This window comes from Geospiza fortis, unplaced genomic scaffold (genome assembly GCF_000277835.1).
Source record: "Geospiza fortis unplaced genomic scaffold, GeoFor_1.0 scaffold254, whole genome shotgun sequence".
NCBI classification, from domain to species: domain Eukaryota; kingdom Metazoa; phylum Chordata; class Aves; order Passeriformes; family Thraupidae; genus Geospiza; species Geospiza fortis.
Genome location: NW_005054441.1, coordinates 1,471,400 through 1,496,107, shown reverse-complemented (window position 1 = coordinate 1,496,107; position 24,708 = coordinate 1,471,400). Strand labels below are relative to the sequence as shown.

Here is a 24,708-nt window from a genome sequence, read left to right as displayed (position 1 = left end):
TTCAAAAATTAGGTAACTTTATTTGACACTTTTAGAAATTTTTTACAGTTTTAAACTAAAACAGACTAAAGGAAATTCCAGTGTTTTTTAAAAGCAAAACAGAAAGAAAAAACTAAACACCTGCAATTTGACTAGCTGACCAGTCAATTTCAAGCTTGCTTTCTTTCATTGTATCTATATATGCCCGAATCGGGCTTCCTTATTCCATAGAAAATTCACTCTGCAGAAACCCTTGGGATATTTCTCATCTGTTTGTCTTAAGATTCTGCCATCCTCGTTAATTTTGAAATAGGGTTTTTCCCATGTTACATCACAGAAGGAAAGTTAATCTACGTCTGGTCACTGGAAATCCTATGTATTACAATGTATTTACATATTTAAAAAAATATATATAATGATGTGCTGTGCAATTGGATAGAAGGCTGTAATTCAGCCAGCGGGAGGGCTGGTATCAAAACCATAAAGATCCATACAGACATAGGGTGGGAAAAGGCCACCCAGACTGAACTGAAAATCAGATGCATGTACTATGGTAAGACCTACAGTTTTGGAAAAACAGAAATGTTTGCAAAAAATGTTTTTTTACTACTTAGAAACAAACTTGCTTTTTCCCTTGGTTTTTGCAATGGCTCTCTCCTAGTGTCAGCACAGGAAGGGATCCATGAGGTGACACAGTCTGTACTTCCTACTACTTGCAAACAATAACAGCAGAAAAAAGTATCTTGGTACCATAGATAGAAGATTACTGATTTATCTATCCTTGCAGATATCATGCAATATGCACAATTTTGCAAGTCATCAAGTAGTAGCCTGAGTTAGGGGAGAGGGACCCTCTTCCCATGGGGAATCAACAACCCCACAATCAGCTACAGCTGTGGGACTGATCCACGTGGTGTATGCCATTGACAGACTGACTGACGAGGTAAAGGAGATACAAGATAGGAACGAGGGACTCAGGGAATGACATTCATTGTATCAACATCACTGACTACATCCTTACAGAGAACTCAATTCCTCATTCTTTATGTCCCATCTGCACTTCATTTCCATAGCTTGTGGGTTTGAATATTTTTTTGCAGGAAAAATACTCCAAGTAAGTTTTCATACCAGTCTCCCACACTGGCCAACTTCCTTAGCTGTTCTTTTTATGGAGGGAGGGAGTGTTTTTTAATGTGGGTTTTTTCTAATTTTTTTTTTTTTAATTATTAAGGGGCCAAGCTGCATAGAAGATCTTACAACAGCAAAAACATGTAACACATTGGATCAAGAGAAAATCTTTCCTTCAGTGCCTGAAATGAGCTTAAAGTTTATTCTTCATGCGTACATATGTAGAGGTAAACAGATGCATTTGCAAGTGCTAAATTTAACAATCTTTTAGGTTGCACTCTTCATACACTATCCTACATACTACTATTTGAACACCATTACAAAGTCCTTCCACAAAGACACCAGACATTTAAGACGGATAATGTTATCTCCAAGAATCAACTTCCTCTCTAAAAGCAGCTACTGTCAAGCATCCAAATGGGTCTTAGCTTCTAAATCATCTTTGTACTGCTTGAAATTTTTGCTTCCAGCTTCCCACCAATCCACATCCAAAGCATTTCTGATGCAGTTTTAGTAAAGTAACATTAGCAGGGGTCACAGGGGGGCTCGTGGCTTGCTGGAAGCCTATCAGACCCCAGTTCCTCCAGCCTTGAAGGAACATGGTCAGCAATGAACACAGCATCCATGGGCAGGGCTGTAAATTCAGATTTTTCTTAGGCTTCGCTTTCCTGTGTTGCTAGGCTGAAAGTACCAGAGCTCACAGTTCCTATCAGTGGCTTTAGGATCGAGGTTTTTTGTGTTCAGCCCCGTGAGGAACGCAGCATGTGGCCCAGGCCCCAGGCTGAGAACAGTGGTCAATTCCATTTCATGCCTTTCCTATAGCACCAGGAGTGCTCTGTGACACAGAGATTCCTTCTTGCTCTCCCGTAACCAGTGCTGGCTGTGGGACTCTCAGTGAGAGTCAAAAGGTTGGTGGAGACAAGTGGCAAAGTATGAGCTGAAGACAAATTGGTGACATGCTCACCCCAGCACAGGCAGAGCACAGCACTAACTGGCCATCAGAGCAGTCAGCCTGTTTCCCACACAGGCTTGCTGCCAGCTTAGGGTCTGCTGTAACATCTCTGATAAACATTTTTTGTAGTCTCCACTACTGATTATGAAAAAAGTAGATTGTGATCCAAACCAAATTAAACTGTGTCACTATGGGTTGTTTTTTACTTTGTCAAACTAAACCTGAACCACTATTTTGAAGTTTTTCTTCAACATAAATCAGAACAACTTCAGTCAGAGCAGAACAATAAAATTCTCTTCTGGTTCCTTGCTGGGGAATGCATGTGAAGAACTGTGCTCCTCCTCAAAGAGCACCAGCTCTCCACCATCCCAGTGCTCAAGGCTTGGATCCACAGTGGAGAAGGGCCAGGTTTATGGCAATTTCTTGACTACAGACATATGTTTCAGAAGAAAAGAGCTATTTCTATCCATTCCAAACCTCTAGCTCAAGGAAGAAGTTAGTGTATTGAAAACATCAGATAGGAGTCTTGTGTGCAGCCCTACCCCAGGGTCAGGCTCTGGGAACCCTCTCTGGCCTTGCTGCACAACAGGCTGTTGGTGCTCATGCCAAGTGTCACATTCTCAGGGCTGGAGATCTTTCAGCAGCACTCGACTATGAGGTGTTGGCTACTGCAGGGCTTCTACCAGCCCAAGCCATCAATTTTTTTAGGAGTTATGACAGAATCTTAGAATCACAAAATGGTTTGGGTTGGAAGGGACCTTTAAGATCATCTCATTCTAGCCCCTGCCATGGGCAGGGATGCCATCCACTAGATTCAGGTTGCTCAGGGCTACATCCAACCTAGCTTTGAACTTCCAGGGATGGGGCATAAGCTGGTGATGAACTGGTTTACTTTGAAACCATGTCTCTGCATATTTTCAGCTGACCAATATTTACATGAAACACTCAAAGTCAGTTCACAACATACAATGCATGTCTGTCGGCAGGAAGCAGTTCTTAAGCAAAAAAAATCTAGCTAGCAGATCATCTCAGAATTTTTCAGAGACAAACACCTGGATGAAGTTTGCCATCTGCAGCTAAACTTGCATGCTGACATGCAGAAAAATATTATGAGAAATTTGGATAAAACTGTAATGCCACCTTCACCTAAGGAAGGTAGCTCCAAATAATTGTAGCAGCCCGTGCACCTGTAACCCCTGGCTGCTGGACTCACCAAGAGCTTCTGGCAAACAGAACCAAGCCTGAGCCCCTGCATCACATGAAGTTAATTCCTCTGCTAGTTCCTGAAATTATAGATTATTGTGTACAGTACACTAGTTCCCAATTCAAGAAAATCCAATTTAAACACATTATTCATCACCTATCACTAGTCTACAGATCGCAAAATGCCATCTTTATTCCACATAATCTGAATATTTAACTGCAAAACTGGAAAAGGTGGAACCCTCACAGAAGAGCACATCATTGATAGAGATGATAGAGAGGATCAGTGAAAAGAAAATTCTTTTATGCCACTGGCCAAAGGAAGCTTCTGGTAGCACACTAAGCTGTCTTGTTCTGAAAATGTTCCAGTCTGCCAGAAGGAATTCAACAAATTAAACATAATTAAACAAAAAAGACTAAAATTTATGTGCTTTCCAAAATATTTATCACTTTTAAGCAGCAGAAAATGCAGTATTTGTCTCACAAGAGCTGAACTGTCCATAACAGTTGGTACAGAACACCCTGACAGCATTCCTGAATATAAACTGAGTACTCTGGGATGAAGTTCAGCTATACCTTCATTAAAACCAGGAATCCTGACCCTCAAACTGTATCTCGACAGGGAGGACAGGGCTTGTTGGCTGGCCACAACTGCCAGTGGCATGAAATTACTCTGGTTGGTGTGGTTCAGTTCTCTCCTGGCAGAACCAAGGGAGCTCATGCACTGGGCACTGCCCTGTCCTGCTGAGCCCCTCACCTGTCAGCCACTCCTGGATTTTTCCTATCGCCAGCACCAAAATTTCCTTATTAAGTCTATTAATTCTAATGTCATCCCTACTTGACAAACTGTCTTCCCAATTTGCAGCAGCCTTTCAGATTTTTGGGTATTTATCATGCCCTTAGATCTCTTTGTAGTAAACTCTTCCACTGCCTTTCTTGTTCAGTGTCTCCTCATGCTTTCTGAGTAATCTTCAGGCTTTTTCCCTTTCTCCACCCTACCCAGCACCACTGGCAAAAACCTAAATTGAAAAGCTGTTAGCGCAGCTCTGTTCTTCATGTCTTGCCCCAGCTAGGAAACCACATGCAAGATTAAAAGACCTAAAGATTAATTGTTCCTTGTTGATGATGTTTTCTGGACCTCTGAAAATAGTACCTGCCCTCATTTGCCTGAAGACACAGCCCTACATTCTTTTTAAAATATCAGAGATAATACTTGTCATGGAAAAAAGCACCATATCTGCAGGCTTTGGATGTGTATTTGGATCTACTGGTATGTCTGTATTTCACATTTGTGTCAATGTGCTATGTGCCAAGTTATACAACTTAATCATAAGTTGTATACATTGCTGCTTGGCCAGCATACTCAGCCTTCAGTACACTACAAATAACACACCAAATGATGAAAGCATGTACAAAATACTCTGGTTTGTTCATGGACAGTTGATGAAGCTGCTGTTAAAAAGAAGTATCATGGGCTTTACATCCTATACAGCCTGTGTAGTGCAACAAACCAGAAACACATACACAGCCATGGGGCTAAAGACAAGAACAAAAGCACTGGATCTTGCACTAAAACAGCACACATGAGCTTTGACTTCAAGGCAACACTGTTCTCAAACATCCAATATTGGCTTTTTTAAAGAGCTGCAAGTAAATTCACAGCATCTCCCCGAGGCAGATAAATTCATTAATAACTGCAGCATTCATTAATGTCAGCAACACTTTCCAGCATACTCAGAAGTCAACAGGCACTACCATGGTAGTCATGATCTGTTCCCAGTTGGAACAATGCAGCGGGAAGGCAAAAATCAAAGCTGAAACACTGAAATGTGCATGGTTGAAAAACACTGTCAAGACATTCTTAAAAGAGCCATATTGAGGGGTACCGTAAGGAAAGAGCATCATCCTCTGAAGGAAAAGCTTGACCAATTATCCAAGACCATGGAAAATGTTCAAGAAATATGGAAACAAACAAACAGTTTTCTAAATGAAGTTTTCTATGAAGCATGTTAATAAATCTTTTGGAAAACACACTGTGCAGCAGATTTTCTGTTGTCTGGCATCTGTCCGAGTTTAGAGAAAATGTTTAATATTTTTGTAAGTGTAATTCTTACATATGTGGATGCACTTTTATTTTAGTGCCACTGGTAAACATAGAATATATTTTCAAGTCTATTCTTTTATGTTTCTTTTTTATATATTTAATTTAAAATGCTCTTCATTTCTGACAAGAAAAATAAAATCTGCAAAATTCAAAGAGGGTTTGGGATACTTTTCTCTTGTCATCCTCAGTAAAGTCTTTCATATTCCACTCTACCTTCAGCTGCATTTGGGCAATCCTTCAGCAGGGAACAGACCAAAACAAACACCTGACTAAGGAATCTGACCCTCATTCGGTGATCCAAAGAGTCAAATTTTCTCAAATGGATTTTTGGTTTAGTGGTGTTGATTGTTACTGGGGTTTTTGTGTTTGTTTGGGTTTTTTTCTTCTTTTTGACTAAAAGAAGTGCTTCCCCTGAACATATACAAGTTCTCAGGAACAGAACCCTTACTGAATTTTTAGACAGATAAGGCTTAGTATGTGAATGACATAAACAAGAAGCCTATCAACATTATTTTTAACATTAATATTACTTTAATTACTTCAAGTATTAAAACTCAAGTTTGGTGTGGAATGTGTATCAGAAATCATCAAATAAAATCAGAGTCAGTCACATTGAACTGAGAGGCATATTCTCCTACACAACATTAAGTTTTAAATTAAGCTGATCAGGGAAGTTTTTTAAAGATAAAAAAATACAGCCTTGTTGTTTGATGGAAGGGATTGATCTGCCCAAGGATCAGGGTCCAAACACTCACAGCTGAACTCGAGCACCAGGGTCACCTGATTTGTACAGTACTGAGATAGTCAAAGTCTGTAAATTGTTACCATGTCACATAATTTATCTGGAGGTACTGCACTGGGAAGAAATTGGGATTTTTTTTCCTACATTCTTTGTTGTTTGGGAGAGAAAAAAATTACACTTCAAAATAGATGGAAATTCCTCAAAACCTGAGGTGAAGCAGAATGTCCAGAATGCAACTGTGAAATGCCTAGTTCAGTGTGACCAGTTCCTCTGTTTTAACTGAGCTATGAACAATCTGAAATAAACTGTTTCCTAACCACACAGGAGAACAAATGTGAAAGTACGCTTTCAAGTAGATGATAATACCTAATGCTTCGTCATCAGAAAGCTACTGGCTTTTAAATATGTAGAAAGCTACTCCAAACAACATTCTGACTAAGAGATGATCAAGGCAAAAACCAACAGAACTTTAAGTCAGTCTCCAACTTACCTTGCTATTTGTCAAGTTCATTAAACACAAGATTGCTTTCTTAATTTAATAACCATACTTACACAAAGACTTAAGCCATAATCCAGCTAATTGAAGTTTTCAGTAAAATGTTTCTGTTGCTTTTTATTAGTAATAACTGGTTCAGGTTACTGCTGGCCAAAGTAAGGGTCCATTAAAGAGAAGACTGAAAAGCAGATTGCTTTAGTACTATCCTCCATCAGGGCAATTTGTAAATTAAACATTGTGTTGGCCATTGGACCCAGGGAGCCTTCCAAGAAACTTCATAAATCATCCTATCAGACAAGGTTCAAAGCTTTAAGCAGAAGCTGGTAAAACTCTGAGGCCGGAGTGTGGTTTTAGAGAAAGCTGCTCAATTCTAGAGACAGAATGCTACCATTGTCCACAAAAGCTTTCATCCAAAAAGCACAGGGCAAAATTTTGGAAGATCTAGCCAAAAAGACAATGGCTGATATTTAACTGACATTCTTGAAAAGAGAGCCTTTCAAGTCCAATTCAACATGCCAAGTGGAGATTCTCAATTTAACAGCAATGCCTCTGATTGCATCAATGCAACAATACTTTTGTAAATTACATTTTGGGCTCCCAAATACTCTAGAGTATTTCTTCCATGCAATCTGGAATCATATCCAAGGATCCTATAATACTTCAATTTTCTATTTCAGTTTTTGTGTGAAATGTTTGAGGCTTTCTGGAATTGCAACATAAGTGCAGAACAGACTCCTCTGATAAAGCCAAATGTACTTAGATGGAACAATACACAAATCCCATCATCTTTCTATGTACAAAAGCTGATGCATAAAAGACTCAATCATGTTATACAAGAAAACAAACAATTTCAGGAATATGAAGTAAGACCAGCTGCACTCCAAAATTTTTAAATTCACAAATTCCTTCACAATGTAGCAAGAAAGACAAAATAATAAGTGAGCTCCCAGGTTCATTCCAGAACCTGACAGACTATGCTTTGGCTATTCTTGGGACAAAGACAAAACATGATTTAGGCAGTTGGTAAGTTACTGAGTAGCAAGTAGCTCTTAAATCACACCTGTCTCTAGCACCATATGTGCTCCGTTGGGAATGAAAAATCAGACTATTTTCTTCAGAATCAGAAATCACAATTATATTCCTTGTATGAAGAACAAATAGAAGCTCAAAGCCCCAAACATAAGAACATTTGCACTTTAACATTTTCCCAATGAAAATACTGCCTGTTAAGCTTAGTATAGTGCTACTACCTAATTTTTTTTTCACCTATTTGGCTTATATTTTATTTCTAAACATTCCTAATATGCATTTGCTTCCAGGCATTATTCTGTGACCAACCCTGTTTACTATCAGAGCCCTTAAGAGTTCATATGAATGCCTAGAAAGCTTCCCAGAGCTCTACTCACCCTGCCTTTTAAACTAGACTAGTAGCTCAGGTTCCTAGAAGTAAAAACAAAGACAAAAATTTAAGAGATGCATTTAATGCATCATGGTAGCATAAAGCCTTTAGGAGTAATGGTAATTTAACCATTCTCTGCATTTCCTGAATGTCAGTTTATAATAATGCATTCCCTTATATCAATGGCTTTGACAAGTCAGGAGAAGTAAAGTAAATGGTGACAATAGGGAAAGTGCCCAAAAAAAACCCAACAACAAACAACCAGACCATATTTCTCTCAAGTAAGCATTGTAGCAGACTTATTCAATGCTTTTCCTCCATGTTAACCTACATCATGGTGAAGCAGTGGAACAGCCATACAAGCACAGAGTAAATAAAGACTCTTGATGCCACCCTGCTCTAATGCAAAGGGAACAAATGGTCAAAGGCATTCACTAACAGCAATCATTGAAACCCACACATCAGAACTCCTGGAGAGCACCATATATCAGAAAGGTGTTTTAAGTATATAGCTGTACCAAAGCCGGAGACAGAACATTCCTTGTTGGATTTGATGATCAGACTCCTAGTGAAGTTCCTCAATGAAAGCAAACCCTACTAAACCAGTTCTAAATACATACTGGTTTTACGTATGTTTGTGAGGGAAAGTAAGGAGTTCTTATCACATCACTTATTCCAACTGGTTTTGTTCTGCATTTAGGCATTTGCTTTCAAGGTCATCCTTATTCTGAGCAGCTGGTTCCTCACTGTGGGCCACAGAGATTTCTGACTGGTCTGTCTTTGTGCTGGGATCAGCCAGCTCCTCTTCAGCCGAGGCAGAGCCGTGCAGCTCCTTCACGTGGAGGGTGGGGTTGGTCATTTGCTCTGTGTCTTGCTGAGAGGCTGGCACACTGCTGTCTTTGGGAAGCTGAGGGCAGTTGACAGGAGCTATCACCACAGGAGGCTGAGGTAGGTCTTTCTGTAAATGGAAGATCACAGTCAAAATGATGGAAAACAAGAACTATTGTGTCCAGTTATCCAAGGTAATGGTCATACAAGAGGAAGATTAAAGGTCCATCAACTCTGTTACCATTCTCCAGCAGTGGACATGCATACAGTTATCCTTTCTTTGTGTTTTATAGGACACCAGGAGAATTCTTCCTTCCAGAAAAGTGTTTGCTTCCTGAGTGATTGCTCCTCACCAGTTTCAGATGTGCTCTGCTGATAAGGCAGCAACAGGCACTTGGTCCTTGGCCACTATCCAGTTCTGCCCACGTTTACTATCACTGTACAAGAACTGACAACTTTTACATAACATTTCAGATGATCTCTAACAATTAAATTAATTTCTCTAGTGGAAGCTTGTGAAAGTTATCACAAATAGTTGAATAATAAAATAAAACTCACTGGGGGAACCTCCAGCTTCACATGTTTGGCCTTCTAGTAAGTATTCAAAAACTAAAATAATGCATGATAGAAATAATTTCTTTTTGAATCAAGTTAATTTCACTTGCAGCACAGTGAAACAAAGGGGTAATTTACAATACCGAACAACATTTCCACCTTCATAAACAATATGCTATGAAAAAATAGAAGACAGCATTTTAAGGGTATATTTTATATAGTACTAAACCCCACATTTTATATAATATTATAACCTTTTACTACTACTGATACTTTCAAGAGAGATCAAACAAGTAACATTTTGGGAGAATCAAGGATGGACAAGTCTACTTTATTTTTCACTACTCTGATTTAAGTGGCCATAAACATTGCGAAAACCAGAAAAACTTACTGAGGCAAAAAAATTATTTTAAAAAGCAAACAATCAAGCAAAACCAAAATCTCTGTGTTTGTGTGAGAATACTGCAATATTTTACTCAACTTTAATTCTAGTTAGGTTTCTATAATATTAGTATTTCCTGAAGACACTCATATCAAACTGGTATTCACCGCAAAGCCGCTGCCCGTCCAGAACATGGCAAGCTCCCTTCTCCAAAGGGCCACCACCAAGCTGGTGAGGAGAGTACAGGGCACCAGGTAGAGGAGAGCAGGCTGGCCCATCTGCATCAGTGCCAAGGCAACAAAGGTCACAAGAAGGCCTATGCCATATGCTGGAAGAAAACAAACCCAGCAAAACACAGTTATTCAGATATAGCTTTGCTAAAGCACCACTAAATAACTGGCTAATGGAGCATTCTCACTGGAATTTTTTTAAAGCAATATGTACAACATCTCCAGAAGTTTTTCAGGCCTCTTTAGCATTATTTACACCATGTAAACATGGAATACTACAGTTTTTCTATTGATAACGTGAAAGTAGTGTGATTGGCCTAGTCCATACTGTACAATTAAATAATTACCTTAAGCAAAATAAATATATGAAATATTGTGCATCATATTATATTTATGAACTCAGCAGATACAGACAAATATTTTGACCACTATAATGTGCTTCTTGTTTGGGTTGGCTTTAGCTGTTTCTTCCTATCCTGCCACACAGCTAAAAAAAAAAGCCAGCCTGCTCTAGGTTATATGTTTTTATTGCTTTCTATTTAATTTCTGCATAAATGTGGCAAAATTTATTTAGTAGAACAGAAGTAGCTTGGATCTCCTAATGTAATTATTTTCAATTACATTTTCAAGACAATGAAGTCAATCCAACTTTTTCTTCAGATCCAGATTCCAGATTTTTCTTCAGAAAGTCAAGAAAGACATTGAGGGGCTGTCCAGAGAAGAGAACAGAGCTGGGGAAGGGTCGAGAGAAGCAGCTGAGGGAGCTGGGAAAGGAGCTCCGCATGGAGAAAAGGAGGATCAGGGGGACCTCCTCACTCTCCACAACTCCCTGACAGGAGGGTGCAGCCAGGTGGGCTCCCAGAGAACAAGGGACAGGGCCTCAAGTTCTGCCAGGGGAGGTTTAGATTGGATATTAGGCAGAGCTTCCTCCCATAAAAGGTTTTCCAGTCCTTGCACAGCTGCCCAGAGCAGTGATGGAGTATTTATCTCTGCAGGGATTTAAAAGATGTATGGATTTTGCATCTGGGGATATGGTTAGAGGTGGGCTTGGCAGTCCTGGGGGACTGGCTGGACTTGATGATCTCAGAGGGCTGTGATTAGAATAATCAATAACTTTTTACAGCTCTTGAAAATGCTTTTTGGGCAGAGGCATATTCTGTTATTATTGAGAGTTCTGTATATATAATTATTTCTTATTGTTTCTTATAATGATTTAAGTCCATTGCCTCACACCTGTAGGAAAAGCCTCTGTGTCCTCTCTGCAGTCTCCCATTAGGCAGCTGTGGGAAGCAACAGAATCTCCTCTTTGCCTTCTCTTCTTTTTACAACCCTGTGCTCCAGTCTTCGTCCATCCTGACGGTCTCCACTGGATTTACTCCAGCATGTCAATGTCTGTCTGGCACCAAGGATCCTGCTTAACTCAGTCTTAAGTGACAAATTTTGAGGAATAATCACTCCTCTCATAACTGCTGACTACATCTTGCTAACTCAGCCCTGTATGTGGCTCATTCCCAGTGCTGCAATAGCACACTGCTGCCTCTTCATCAATACAACATTTTCTGATTTCTGCAAACATATTTTTAAAGTACCAGATAAGACAACAATTTTGTTTTACTATATATGAGACAATGATTTGGAACATCAATAAAAGCATCTCTCTACCCCTGCTAGAAGTGTCCGTGAACCTAGATATTTTTTCAAAAGAATTTCTAAAGAAGTTGTTAATGACAATTTCTCATGAAATTCACTGCAAGCATTAGAAGTCTTTGCTAGCAGAAGTACATTGTAAGAAAGACAACAGGAATCTGTCAGATCCTATTCATGTGTGTTCATGGCACATAACTCCATGGATTTTACAAACTAAAGAAAGCTTATCCAGAGCTGTTATAGTCATCATAATAAAATTCCATAAATCATAGGTTATAGATTTTAAGAATACACAAGAAATTAAGAACAAAGTCAAAGGATGATATCCCTGAACCTGAATTCTCATGCACGATAAACTCAAAGGTTCATGAATCAAGAAACCATGATGAGTAGATGAGCACATGTAATTACAAGGGGTAGACTGAGACCCTTGGCAGCCATGGTAACAAGAGCTCCCCTCATGTAAGGCAGGCAAAACAGCTCAGAAAAGCAACATCAGTTAGTTTGGTGATGGAAGATCTAGCCTTGAAAGCACTTTGCAAAATGTTTCTGCTTAATAATAAAAGGAGGAACAGGATAAAACCCCCAAACTATGCCATGCAAGACTGATGACATGCTTTTAGAGGGAGCCACTCCTGTAGGTCTTGTGTTCAGGTGGCACTGTGGTACATACCTATTGTGCAGGCTACAAAATAGACTCTGGATGACTGCACCTGAATATCAAATCTATGGCAATAGGCTACCAGTAAGCCTAGGAAAAGAAAGAACAGTTACAATATGCTTTCAACCTAGTCACACACTTCATGATAAAAATAAAACCATCAAACCAGCTAGGAACTTGCAAGAACTTTTTTTTCCCAAAAAACTTCCTTGGCACCCTGTGTATAAGCACCATGACAACATATCCAGGAGGCTGCACAATTTACAAACCAGTTATCTGATGGTGCAAGCCCCTTGTATTGGAAGCACTCCAAAAGTAAAATACACAGCTACAAACATGCAGATCATAGATAAAAATGTCACCTCATCCCTACTAATCATTGGCAAAAATACAGTGTTCACAACAAGAGCAAGAGTAAGTTCAGCCCTTCGAGCTGGTACTGAAGACAGTAGAATTTTATGGTTAATGACTATGCCTGCTTCAGGTTGGGGGGAGGCCGGGAGACTAATGGGCATGACAGAGTTAATATTTCCCAAAATACAAGAAAGTAATTATTTTGCAGAAGAAATCTGAAAGCCAGAAGGCGCATAATTTTTTCATCTGCAGTGATGCCAGGGATAGCTCTACATACTATCTAAAATCAAATTTGAGAGAAAGTGTGGCAGAAATACTGGGTGTAGTGTGACTAACAGTTAGGAAGTTTTGAGTGGTCAGGCATCTGTACTTAATCCGTGTGCAAATGGACAAATAATTTCCTCTATCACCACACTATCAAAGATGCTTTATAGTGTAGAATCAGTTGCTAAATCTACTCCTGCAATTTCTCTACATTTCTTGACATCACTGCATGTGAAAGTGAACCATGAGATTAATGTGCATTTTTCTTGTTGAAAAGGTGAATAGTGCACAAAAAAACCCTATACTTGAAAATTTACCAGGTTTATAGTAGTCAAATCTAACCCACTACTTGAAGCAGGAGTACAAGAAGAATAAACTAATATGACAATGCAACATGTAAAATTCTTAACATGCTAAACAATACCTGGAACTAAAATGTCTCCAAATCCTAGGAGAGAAAAAGGCCTGTCACATAGAGCCAAAGGTGAGGAATTCAGTCGTGGAACCTTCAGGACCATTGGGAGCTTGGATTGAGAGAGACACATGTCTGATGAAAAGCACAGTGACACTACCTACCAGAACTTGTTCCTGTTGTACTCAAAGTGCAAGTTTCAAATACATCAAATGGATCTTTTTATACATTCATTATATACAATATTACTGACAACTAACAAAATGCATTTAAGATGGGAGCAATGAAATACTTTCTAAATACCAGGTTAACTTCAAAGTTTTCACATACAATTGGGTATCAACTCTGCTTTAGCTGCAGGTATGTACAAAATTTAGGTAAGCTGCTACATGCGTAGGAAATAATAATTTATACAGTTCATTCACCTGGGTGCAATAAAAGTCTCAGAAGACCAAGACATGAGTAATTTTAAAAAGTAATTTTTCAAATCACTTTAAAGACTCTTCCCTAACCCCTGTGTTCCTATTTATTACATAAATTGCAATGTGAGGCACAGTCTGCCACAGTCCATTGCAAACCTGTATTTTCTTTATTACAGTACATTAAAGAAACTTTCTTTTTTCTTTTCCTATATTAGTGCCAAAATAATTTTATATACTTATACTTTCATGACTTTCATGACATACTGTTTTATACAATTCTTTCTGTGCATAAAGTTGAATCCAAAGGGGTACTAAAGGGGTACAGGAGAGAAGAACAAAGGAAGTCAAAGAAATTAGCATGGACTGTATGGATTGATCCACATCCTGCAAACAACTATTTTCTTTGCTATTTTCTCACATGACACTATTACATTCATTGCTGAAATAGATCACATTAATCCTTACATTAACATAACTAGGTTTTCCTACTGATTAGTTTTTTTGTTTTGTTCACTGTATCTCACTATCTCCTACATCTCACATACTTTTCCTCCCTGAGTCAGCCACATCTTGTAAGGTGTTCATGCAATTGGCTGCTGTCCAACGGTGAAAACCCACTGAACACTGACTTCTGTTTTCTTCTGTCTCCAATTTGTGGTTCTCTCTTTTACCTACAGCCTCAGCTTTTCATAAAGCAAATGTCAAAAAAGGGAAGGAGGGGGAAGAGACAGACTGATTATATGTTTTATCTCTTTAGGAAAAGATGCTCATGCTTAATTAGAAACAAGTTAATATTTACAGATGTGGTCATGTTTGTGTGAAGCTGAGCTAACCAGCTTTTTTATATTGAAACCCTGTCAAAAAAAGATAAAGGAAAACCAAAGCTGGTGCGATGAACCACTACAAGTCTGCTTTGCCCCTCCAGAATAAACATTCAGGAGCTCTTATTCCCATATTAAGTTCTTTTCAGACTGGCATCTTCATTTCAGCTTTGTGGTCTTGAATTTTAGAGAAGTTAAAAGTGTAATAGTTGAAAGCTAGTGCCAGATTTTCAGACAACATGCAGTACCTTTTCATGAGTGGCAGAATCAGATGGGCCTGCAGCCACCTCCACCATTATACTCTCCCCAGTCTAAAGAAAAAAATGGGAAAATTGTAAATCAGCACTTCACTCAGCAGCTCTGGGATCATTTAGGAACACAAAGAGAAACAAGTCATTACACTTTGCTCTGTGGGCAGCAGGCAACAGAGAAGCACTGTACTTACCTTTGTTAAAAAAGGTGTGATAAATACAAAGAATACATCATACACAAAAAGAACCAGGAGGAGTAAGGTACAACCCTGAAGGAAGAGACAAGATATTTGGTATTTACACAGAAGGCATTAGCAAACAGTAAAGAATTAATAATTAGAAGGCTATTAAAAGAAAAAGCTTGCAAAGACTAAAACAAGTCAGTAATGTATTTTTCTTATTACCTAAATATTTTAGATAAAGGAATAGGGTCTTGCATGCACCATATAAAATAAAGTAATTCTTAAACACAAAATTACATGTTATTGCCCAAAATTCTTTATGGTGTAAAATCTGAAAATGGTGCCACTTCAGTTTGCTGGGAAATATGAAGCAACTCTGCACTGGAAGATGGCAGGCATAGCTTGAAACACTATATACCATTTACTGTCAGTCTATACAAACTTATAGGTGAAGATAATTTGAAACAAGAGTTTGAAGAGCTGCTTAAGGGGCAAATAAATGACTAATACTGATTTTTGTCTTAGGACAGTGACTAAGGTCAGAAAGATTTGGAAAAAAAACCCTGCTAGATTGATGCATTAGTTGTATGTCAATTTGAAAAACAAAATCAAAGCAATCAAAACAGAACAAATACACCCCCCCTCCCACCAAAGTACTCAAATACCAAATACATAAATAAAGAGGTGGTGTGTGATTTACTAGTCAACACTCTACAGATTCTACAGAACAATCATATGCCACTTCTGGGTCTTCATTATACTCATTGCATCCCTTTTTTCCATGCTGACATATGAATGGAATTGCATTTCCAAGACAATATACTCCATTATAAGTGACTCCTCTGTTCAAACACATACATGCAAACTTCTCTTTAACTTTCTTCTGAAAGTCTATAACTTCTGTTTAACTTTCATACCTTAAATGTAGGCAGGCGAATTGTTTTCAACATGTAAAGACAGAAAGCAATTCCTAAAGCATCTTGTAGAACCCAGGCCCACCTTAAAAAGAGAAAAATAACATTTTTGCAGGAAACAGCAGGAAAAACAGACCAAGCCTTGTCCTCACTAAGGGACAAGGGACAAAGAAAAAACCCTTTTATTCAAAGTACTTGCTTCAAATTGACCTTGTTGTCAGCATGAGCTTGCAAAAGAGAAGTTGTTTTTCATCAATCTGATAACCTTCCACAAAGAAGTGCCTGGGAGATGAGGGAAAATCTGTGTGATAGTGTCTATCTAGACTTCAGTAAGGCTTTCCACTGACAATCTTCCATAAAATCCTCACAGAGAAACTGAGGAAGTACTAGCTGAATGAGCAGTGAGGTGGACTGAAAACTGGCTGAATGAGGTCAGTGGATACCAAAATGGGAAGTGCTGGGGTCCTTTGTCCTGTAGGTGTGCACCCTTGTGTGCTGAGGCAAATTCACAGCTGGGCCTGGTTTTCAATTGTGTTTTGCAAGTTGAGTATAGAAGCGCTCTTTGCTCTACTCTCAACTGCTAGGGTTAAAGACAAGTAGGATCTGACAAAAACAACACTAAGGTTTCCCAAAAATTGCTATGGTCTAGGTACAATGAGAGATGGTGCTGTTGGATCAATACATGTGTACTTGCTGATGGAGCTCTTGCAGGAAACACTCAGGCCCACTTCAGCTCTGATGCAGAAAATGGATTTCCTAGTCCTAAATATTTTGGAACATTTCTATAGTACTGCTGTACTCCTCAGTCTGACACTTATCTCTCTAAAGGGTCTTTCAGAGTTCATGATTCCTGGATTTGAGTTCTGTCATTGAATGGTCCACACAGAACACAGATCCCACAAAAGCACTGACATGCATTCAAAGCACAGGTCAGACATCTTTGATATCATCAACAGAAACACAGCCAGCATTTCAGTTCCAATACTGAACCCCCAGTAGATGAACCAAGAAGATGAACACAACCTGTATATATGGGAAAACTGGAATATCTGGAAGTGAGGTAAGAGGTAAAAAACCCCAAATAAAAACAAAAACACAACACTCTGTAAAAGATCCACCTCTAACAAAAGTGGTAAGAACCTGCTACAATTAGGTACTACAGCAACACTGGGTGTAGAGAATTACTGACTTGTACAAGAAAGCTGAGAGAAACTAAAGATCTGACAATCTTATCAGTTCTTATTCTCATGAAGAAGTAAGTTGGACAACTTGTGTCCAACTTTCCATATCACTTCTGAAAAGCTGTCTTAAGTCAAAGAGATCAGAATACTGACTGAGACTCAGAGAAATTCAAGCTTAACTAGAGACAGTTTTCTGTAATTTAAATGAACAAGAAAAAGACGACGCACATAAGGAACAACTAAGAATTTCTGCATGTCTCTATTTTTTTTTTCCTGTCATTCCTAATTTCTGGATACATGTAGACTTCTGTGGATGTCAGTTATTTATATTATAAAGTGTATTACAATTTTTAGCACAGAAAAAATTTTAGCACAAATCACTTACTGATCTTCATTTCTGAAGATTCCCCAGACTATGCTGACAGAGATACAAAATACTGCCAAGAGCAACATCCGGACCTGGGGACGCTTGTGAAAATATGGCAAGTTGTTGTCTGGGATTCTGAAAAAGAATCACACCAAAGCTACAGTTGTCTATGTATATAGCCTCTTCCTTCATCAACACTTTGAAGCATGAAGCCACCTTTTAAACTCCACACCTAAGTTTCCCTATTAAAAGTTTGAAAGTTGCCACATACCTACACTTTCCCAAGGGGAATCTTCTTACAAAGGGAGACAGACAGCTGTAAAGACCAATCGAGGCAGCCAGGCAGAATATTCCTATTATAACATAGACTGAGGGGAAAAAAAGTATTAAGTCCAAGTAGGACAAGGCAAGAAATGCTTTTTGCATATCCTGGCTGAATAAAGAACAGAAAGTCAGTAAGACTAAATGAGAAATAACGCTTGCATTTCAACAGTGAAAGAAATTCAGAGACTTCAAATGATTGATTAGATTTGTGCTCTTTAAGTATCTAACTCTAGCCCCTTTTACTCAGGTGTACTTTATGCAATACCTACTTAAAGTAAAAAACTTCTATCCTGATCTTCTTTAAGTAAGTCATAAGCCTCAAAGGCAACCTATGGTGAAGCATTTATCTTCTCTTTATGAGTACGTAGGAGCATTATAAGGAACTATTAAAGGCACTAAGTAGCAAAATGAATCAATACAGATGGGATGCATGTTTCACTACTTTCTCAAAAATATGAAGAAGCATTAGGCTCTCATGTTTTGTCAATCTGGTAAGTGATCAGTAGAAAATTATAATCTTTATAAAGATAAAAAAATTATCCTTGTCTTGACTTCAAACTGAACAATAATGGAGAGAAAAAAATAGGTCTGAGAACACCTTTAACAAAAATAAAAGGTAGTAAACACTAAGTCTGTATCTACTTAATAGTCTTTAATGTTTGAAAGAAGCTTTATGATTGACCTCACAAAAAGAAGGATTAGAAATCTACTCAGTGAGTTTTCTTACAGTATTTTAAATCATATTGGGATGAAGACACATGACAGAAGAGAGATGTTTCATTATTATTTTCACAATAAAGTGTACATTGAACGATGTCAGCCTTGTGATATTGAAGATGTATCAATACAAATACAACCTTAAGAGTACCTAAGTGGTCATAGAAGAAATAAAGGAGGACGAGCATTGAGCAGCACATCACTACAAACACACAGATCATTATGGGAGTCACATCCACTGTTTCATCATCATGTTTCTCTGCCCCATCATCACGCTTGTGCTTCATGTATCTCCTGAAAGAGTAACATGCTACCATCAGTTCATTCCTTCTGGAACAAAATACACAACAAGGATGCTGAATCTTCAGCAAAAAACCACAAGGGGTTGAAACAACACCAATGGCTGCTTTGATTCCCACTCAAGTCAGCGGGACACAGTATTTTCCATGGAGGTATGAACATCAGCTGTAACACAAATGCATAAACCAGTAACCGCTGTGTTAACTTATCTAGAGAACTATTTCATTTGCTAAAAACTCAACTGAATCTTGAAAACTACCACAGAATAATTTGTTAACTTCAGAAGAAATCCTTGAATCAGGTTGTATGTACAAAATAAATGTTAAAATTAGTGTGGCACAATGACTGCCTTCTCCCAATCCCACTTGCTGATAAAAAGTAACCATAAAACTTCATTTAAAAGTTGGTAACAAACATAGCATATATTAGCCATCCAATCAATTTGGTTTGCCCTTTACCAGTAAAAGCAAATTTTATTATTTTTTTACAAAGCATTTATGTGGTGAATTTTTGCAAAAGGGAAGCCTATTAATAATTTTCTTTCTGAGCTTTTCAAATTTTTGGTCTTTTAACATGGCAAAATCCTAAAAAAATCTACATGCAATTTAAACTCTATCCTACAGTGACCAAACCAATGCAAGGCTCAGGGCCTTTTAAACATCACATCAGCATTTTCCCTAGTGTCTCCTAACCTCACTAGCAGAGCTGCCAGGTGATGCTTACATAAACACCACCTTTTTTTTTTGGTTCTGTGAAAAATACAGGAAAACTGGTATACTGCATTTAGTTACTCACTTTTTCACATCTCTGCTTCCTGCCCAGTAGCCTCCAATTGCAACAGTCCCCACTGCCATGACAAAGATAATCACCATGTTGTAGTCCAGCACAGGTTCATTTGGTGCATACATTGCTCCTTTCACTGAGCTGCCAAAACTCTGCGGAGGTAAATACAAGTTAGGAAGGACATCCAAAAATTCACCTTAGCAAAGGTTCACTTACTTAACTTTCACTAAGCAACCTCAGAATCAGGTTTTATTATAAACACATAAGAGCCATCTATTGGCTCTTCTATTAGTGATATTTATTTCCAGCACCAGGCTGTATTTTGATTTTATTCCAAAGATGAGAAACAACCTCCCAAGAGATTTTTTTTTTCCAAAACACAATAATGCAATCTTCATGAATATACTCTCTACATATTCAAAGCTCTTAAGGTGGACTTAATACTGTTGAGCAGTGACTCATTTACATGAGATAATATAAATGAGAGCTTTTAGTATCAAGTTTACCTTGCCAATATCTAACATATCCGTATAGCTAAGCAGAGCCACAGGAATATCAATCTCTTCATACTGGCTCCTATTACCTCCAGGAGGAACCTGAAAGACAGTTCAGACCAGGTAAGAATATGTTTATTTCTGCAAATACTTCTACTGGTTCAAAAGGGTTAAAGTTGCAAATTCTGTTCTGGCTAATTTGAAAAATACTCTAGAAGGGAACTTAATGACAGCAAACACTCAAAAGTCAAAATATATGCCTGCTCCCAGTAAAACAGAAGTAATATAAGACTGTAACAGCAAAATGAAGCAACCAAATTTCAAGCAGTTTTTTTGTAAATCAGGGTCACAGGTTTCTGACTGATGTGTACCTCTAATATTGACCAGGACTCAAACCTACTAATTTTATTTTCAAAACTACTAATTTTACAAAATACATGCTGTGACTGCTCCAGCTGAATCTAAAGCACTAGATTCAGTGTGGTAGTATGATGGAGTCACAAACCAACCTCATCCTTTGACTCCAGTTTCATTTGGAACAAGGATAATCCTGAGCCCTTAATCTGAATTTCACATGAGCTCTGTGCCAACCCTTCCTACTTAAATGAGGGTTCTTGTTCCATTCATTCTTCCATCAGATGTATGGTTTCCACACATAATTATGCAACATACGTACATGCAGGAACACACATGCATTAATTACTTTAAAGAGGAACATCAAATACCAGCAATGTGCACTGAAGACAAGACAATATCTAGCATCAGAGGAGTATCAGCAGCATAGGAAGATAAAAAGCAACTTACCAGTCTCTCTCTACTAACAATCAGCAGCCCACGGGCCCCATTTATCTGAGCAAGCCTCACTTTCTCATAGAAGGTGCAATTTCCTCGCATCACCATGGGGATTTGATTATTAAATCCCCCATGAGGTACATCAGAAGGAGAGCACAAAACAGATGCTGTCTGATCCTGCAGTTGCAGGAGTGACTGAAAAAAAGAAATTAGTTAAATACATATATATAACATAAAATAATAAAAGAAGTCAAGACCAGAAGCCAGAGTTTCTAAAGAGTAATTTAAAACCTTCCAGTAATGGAGTGGTGGACTATTCTCAGAGCAAAATGAAAGCTGAAACTATGTAGTCTTCTCTACTATGTAGGGACCTGCCTTGTTTCACCCTATTGCACAGAATTCTGCTGGTAATAAAATTTGGGATATGACCTTCACTTGCATTTATTTCCTTCAGCATTATTGCTGTTCTGATGCACAGAGCCAGGATTTGGGAGGAGTACAGCAAGGTTTTATCTTTGATGGGGCAGCAGAATGGCAGGCTGGGATGATGGAGAGTATGAACAGCTAGAAACCAAAACACAGGCTGGATAAAAGTACAGAAGCATGTGGAATAAACTTTCATCTTGAAACCTACTGTATCCAGTGACCTGAGATTTTGCATCCCAAGTACTTGAATACTGGATTCTAAGCTACTTCTCTCACCACTTGTGATCCAGAGACATTGCAAGCCTGTCCCAATTCCTTAATTTTGCCCTTCCTCAGACCCAAAGGCATCTAATCTGGTGTGTTTCAACAAGAACATCCCAAAGACACTTCAAGGTTTTAGAAATAACACTGGCATGAATTGTTCCTTGCAAAATCTAAACAACCACCAGCATCTTTGCCCAGTTCTATTTGCAAGTTACCAGAAAACTGCAATAATCTACCAAACAACCAAGCTGTGCTAAGAGAAGCAGGCCTCAGCCCTTGCTGAGGTGAGCTGGCAGATTTGAGAAGAGGTAAAGTTTTAACCTGAAAAAATGGAACAGTTTGTATTAGAAATCCACAGGTACACAACATAAAATACCTGTGTAATGGACTCTACAGTTTTAGGAGGGAAAGGGAAGTGTCAGGTTGTCAGGAGCTTCCACCTTATTCAGAAAACTGCTGTCTCCAGCCTGACCTCTGGAGACAGCGAAATGCTCCAACCCACACTTCCTCGGCAGGCAAGTCTCAGCATGGGCCACAACACAAATGCAGAGTGAGCTAAGAGTGCTGCACTGCATGGCCTCATGCAGTGCAAGAGTTTATCAGCTGAGTCTATACAAGGCAAAGACAACTACTGATGTATCTAGGGACTAATCTAGAGGTGCAATAAACCCACCAGAAGTAACTGAGACTTGCCTACACACTGGTAAGGAACTCTAATAATTCTGTGGGGCTCATTCAAAGTGCATTTGCTGATTTCATCATTCAGTGCCAGTAACTGTCTCACAGAAAAGAGTGAAGAATTTACTCCATTTTCAGCTCGTACAGCTTTGAATAATGCAGCAAAAGCTTGACACAGTTTATGACTACCTAATCTTACACTTGACACTGAGAAAGCACTAAAGGCCACAGTTCACTATATAAGAAAAGCCATGTGGTATCTTCTTGTACCATGCTGACTACAAAAACTCCTTTGCAAGCCCAGATATGTGCCATTTTAGTTTCATTGATCACATCATTGAAAATGAGTATTTTTGTTTTGAACAGCAACAGTCATTATCTCTGCACAATGCCTGGAAATGAGCATTGCCATCCTAGCACTGCCTAGTGATCTTAGGAGATAAAACACTTTCTGGGCAGAGCAAACAAAGCAGTTGCTTCAAATTCTACCAATCCAACTAAGAAATCAGTAGTTTCCTTGTAACAAAGGCATTTCTATACATTTTTTGTCAGCAGTTAGCTAGGTACTTACAGCTTTACCCAGATCATGCGGCAAATGGGCCCACTGAGAGTTGAAGAGAATACAGTAGTCTTTTCCTTTGCTGCTCCCCTTCTCTGAAAGGACATGTACCATCCCATACTCACAGCACACCTGAAAATGTAAGAAAATTTCACAAGAATTTTGGGTTACATAAAATATCAGAAGTGAAGGGAGTAACTTGCTGTTGACTGGCCTGCTTTGTATTTTTAAAGAAAAACAAGAATCTAAAAAGTTTCCATATCTGTGCAGGGAGTACAGTGGAATTTGTTATTATTTCCATCATGCTTCAAAGAAAGGCTTTAGATATATTAGGCAGATTCCCTCCTACACAGCAATTGGCCAAAGAATCAAATGAAACAATACTGGATGTGTTTAAAGAAAAAAGACCAAACCCAACAAACCAAAAAGCCAACCTCAAACAACACTGGCGCACATATGTACATAACCACAGCAAGGGAAAGAAGCTGGACAAATGCAGAACAGATATGAGACCTGGAGTACTCTGTTCAGCTCTGGGGCTCTCAACAGCAGGAGGATGTGGAGCTGCTGGAGCCAGGCCAGAGGAGCCATGGAGATGCTGCAAGGGCTGGAGCCCCTCTGCTCTGGAGCCAGCCTGGCACAGCTGGGCCTGCTCACCTGGACAAGAGAAGGCTCCAGGCAGAGCTCAGAGCCCCTGGCAGGGCCTGAAGGGGCTCCAGGAGAGCTGCAGAGGGACTGGGGACAAGGCCTGGAGGGACAGGAGCCAGGGAATGGCTCCCACTGCCAGAGGGCAGGGCTGGATGGGATCTTGGGCAGGAATTGTTCCTTGGCAGGGTGGGCAGGCCCTGGCACAGGGTGCCCAGAGCAGTGGGTTGCCCCATCTCTGGAAGTGTTCAAGGCCAGGCTGGATGTGGCTTTGAACAGCCTGGCCTAGCCCACCCCATGTCAGGGGCCTGGAACTAGATGATCTCTAAGGTCCCTTCCCAGTCAAACCATTTCATGATTTTATGAATAAGATACCAACTCCTGAAAATACAGCCTGAAATAATGATCAATTCTAGATTTGTATCACTCCAAAACTCAACCTTGGACACCTTTGCTGAAGATGTGGCAAGGCCCCAAAGCAGCAGCAGCAGCTCTTTTTCTGTCCTAGGTAGTACATGTAGACTCTCAAGTCTACCTACTGCATTTACTTATCACCGCTTCAATGACCCGTTGTCACTGTTGTCAAAACTCCAACGACATCTGCAACAACGTAAGTAGTGAGATTACATATCTAATATTTATAATTAAAGGCCTGTCCTGGGTCTGGCTGGGATAGAGTTAGTTTTCTTTATAGCAGCTGATGGTGCAGTGTTTCAGTTTTGTGCCCAAAACAAATTTATTTTTGCTGATAACAAACTAATGTTTTAGCTATTGCTGAACAGTGAGCAGAATGTCAAGGCCTTCTCTGTTTCTCACCCTGTTCACCTGGTGAATAGATGCCCAAGAGGTTTGGAAGGGGTCACAACCAGGCAGATGATACAACAAAGAGATATTCCATACCCATAGCATATCACGTTCATTTCTATAAGGAGGTTAGCTATCTTTTGCATCATGTACATGTTAGAATTCTCCTGAAGAACTCATGGAAACTGAGATAACAGAACCCAGATCCTGTAGTAACATGGAGAAAGAGAACAAGAACTACAGCAAAAAATAAAAATAGTAACATACAGCAAATCTACCAGCTTTAAATGCCTCAGTTCTGATACACAGTATGTAGCTTGCTTGTTCAGTGAACTGCTCATACTACACCTAACTGCAAGATGTGTTGATTTTAGCACCAATATTTTCAGCTTCCCATCCCTGCAAAAAAACAACCAAAAAAACCACAGCAAACACAGTAATTTCCTCA

General features: G+C 39.1%; 1 protein-coding gene across 2 annotated transcripts; it reads right to left on the bottom strand.

Moving 5' to 3' along the window:
* On the bottom strand, nucleotides 1–22,940 carry SPPL2B (signal peptide peptidase like 2B). Of its 2 annotated transcripts, none has more exons than XM_014309612.2 (14): nucleotides 22,824–22,940; nucleotides 20,897–21,079; nucleotides 20,105–20,194; nucleotides 19,611–19,750; nucleotides 18,667–18,809; nucleotides 17,746–17,842; nucleotides 17,493–17,609; nucleotides 15,930–16,011; nucleotides 15,025–15,099; nucleotides 14,828–14,890; nucleotides 13,349–13,448; nucleotides 12,319–12,396; nucleotides 9,936–10,096; nucleotides 1–8,961 (listed from the first exon to the last, which is right to left on the bottom strand). In XM_014309612.2, the coding sequence occupies exons 1-14, from the start codon at nucleotides 22,923–22,925 to the stop codon at nucleotides 8,674–8,676; spliced, it is 1,719 nt and encodes a 572-aa protein (XP_014165087.1). In that variant the 5' UTR covers nucleotides 22,926–22,940; the 3' UTR covers nucleotides 1–8,673. The 2 variants fall into 2 exon arrangements, with proteins under 2 accessions (XP_014165087.1, XP_030918093.1); XM_031062233.1 differs by having other exon boundaries at nucleotides 8,663–8,961; nucleotides 9,868–10,096.
* Between the last annotated feature and the right edge of the window lie 1,768 nt (nucleotides 22,941–24,708).